This window comes from Myotis davidii, unplaced genomic scaffold, assembly GCF_000327345.1.
Source record: "Myotis davidii unplaced genomic scaffold, ASM32734v1 scaffold448, whole genome shotgun sequence".
In the NCBI taxonomy this organism is placed as follows: Eukaryota; Metazoa; Chordata; class Mammalia; order Chiroptera; family Vespertilionidae; genus Myotis; species Myotis davidii.
Genome location: NW_006383009.1, coordinates 3,561,306 through 3,563,154, shown reverse-complemented (window position 1 = coordinate 3,563,154; position 1,849 = coordinate 3,561,306). Strand labels below are relative to the sequence as shown.

Here is a 1,849-nt window from a genome sequence, read left to right as displayed (position 1 = left end):
CCCCCATCTCCCCACATGTCCTCCATTGCCCCCCCCGGAACAGTGTCCAGGCTTGGCACATGGATGGGGGTGTACCAGTGTTCACGGGAGTGGACTTCACAGGGACCTGAAGCCCTGGCAGAGGGTGGGGGCCAGGAAGAGTGGAGGGTAGGTCAGGGGGACTGGAGTTGGGAAGGAAGATGAGTCTGAGGAACCCAGAGGCCTGGGGACTGAAACATAGGCCCCAGCAGAACCTTTGCTGGCAGCCTTGCCCCACCTGCTAGGCCAGGCCTGCCTGTATGGGGCTGGGGCATTGGTCTGTCTCCCTGAGACCAGGAGTCTGGGTCTGTTTCTACGGTGCCTGGAAGGGTCAGCCGAGCTGTCCTGCACCACCCTCGCTGAGGCTGCCCAAGATCTCTTCTGTAAGGGCCAGGAAGCGACTACCACAGATCCCTGGCTGGGCCCTGGCCAGCTGGGCCAGTCACCAGTCACCTACTAGTCAATGAGCAGTGCTCCAGCAGCCTCCTCCCGCCCTACTCTCAGACAAGGCGGGGATCACTCCCTTGAGCCCCTTCTCCACCCTGTTGCCTACCCCCCACCCTGAGGTAGCACAGGTCAGGGTCCCAGCCCTGGTGCCCTCTCTGAGCCTCAGCCCACTTGTTCATAGGACCCATGGGACCAGATGACTTGTGGCCCTGGCCGGTTGGGTGCCCTGGGAGAGCAGCTGCAACTCCAACCTCCCAGGCCCCAATGGCAAGTGTACCTGCCCATGGGGAGTAGTTTTTTGCCAAACCCCAGGCCAACCCTGAAGTCCAGACCTGGAGGCCCCGAACTTCCCCTGGAGCTGAGGCCACACCAAAACCCCCACCTGCCCCAGGCTGGCTTCGTGAGGGCAGACAACCCTCCTGCACCCGACTTGGGGAGGGCACCTACCTCAGGGGGCTTGCCTAGGTGCTGAGACAGGACGATGAGGTTAACCAGTGTCTCCGGGTGGCCGCTATCCTAAAAACACGGGGACACAGGGCAAGCAGGGTCAGCACCTCTAGGCTCCAAACTCGACCTGCTCACCCCCATCTCGGGCAGGATGATGGCCCTCCCCCACCGTCCTGGGGTGGGGCTGTGACTTGCACAAGGCCACACCTTCAGAGGTGGGACAGGCTCAAGGCTCCAAGACCCTGAGTGTTCCCCGCTCTGGCCAGTCTGCCAGCTGGTGACCTCAGGGTCCTCCCACCTGCTCTCCCTCTTGAACCTGGTGCCTCATCAGATCAAACCAGGACAGTGCCCCTTGCCGGGAACCATTTACTACAAGAATCTCAAACCTCAGAATAACAAAGCCCGGCCAGAGGCAGCCTCAGTGCTGCCACAGCCAGCTGTCCCTCCTGCTGGAGGATGGGATCTGAGACAGCAGGCAGACCCCGCCCGCCCCGCCTGCTCCCTGGAGGTCTTGGCAGGAAGGGGCTGAGAAATTACCAGAAGCTTCAGGAGGGTGACATCACCCCACTGGCTCATGCTGGGCTCTGAGGCACAGGGAACTCTGGGAACCGGTTAGCCAATGCCTCCGCCAGGAACCTCAGCCAGAGCCCCTGGTGGCTATAAGGCAAGAATGTGGGGGAGAGCCCTGCTGGGGCACTCGGGGCAGAGCTGCACCACCCAGGACGCATGGCCGCTGCAGGCCCGCTCCGCCCATGCTGCCCTTCTTTGCAGAGACCCAGCTTCTCGGGGTGTGTGTGGGAGGCAACCAATCGACGGGAGAAGGTCTCTCAGTTGTTTCTCTCTCTCTCTCTCTCTCTCCCTCTCTCTCTCTCTCTCTCTCTCTCCTCTCCCCCTCCCTTCCACTCTAAAAAGAAAAAAAATAAATGAAAAAATATCC

The 1,849-nt window shown here is 61.2% G+C and overlaps 1 protein-coding gene across 2 annotated transcripts in view; it reads right to left on the bottom strand.

Moving 5' to 3' along the window:
* The window catches only part of COPE (coatomer protein complex subunit epsilon), a 19,958-nt gene that overhangs the window by 6,905 nt on the left and 11,204 nt on the right, over positions 1-1,849 (bottom strand). For both annotated transcript variants that reach the window (XM_015557731.1, XM_006778351.2), the window contains one exon: positions 913-981. In XM_015557731.1, coding sequence (XP_015413217.1) covers positions 913-981 — 69 coding nt within the window. The remainder of the gene's footprint in view (positions 1-912; positions 982-1,849) is intronic.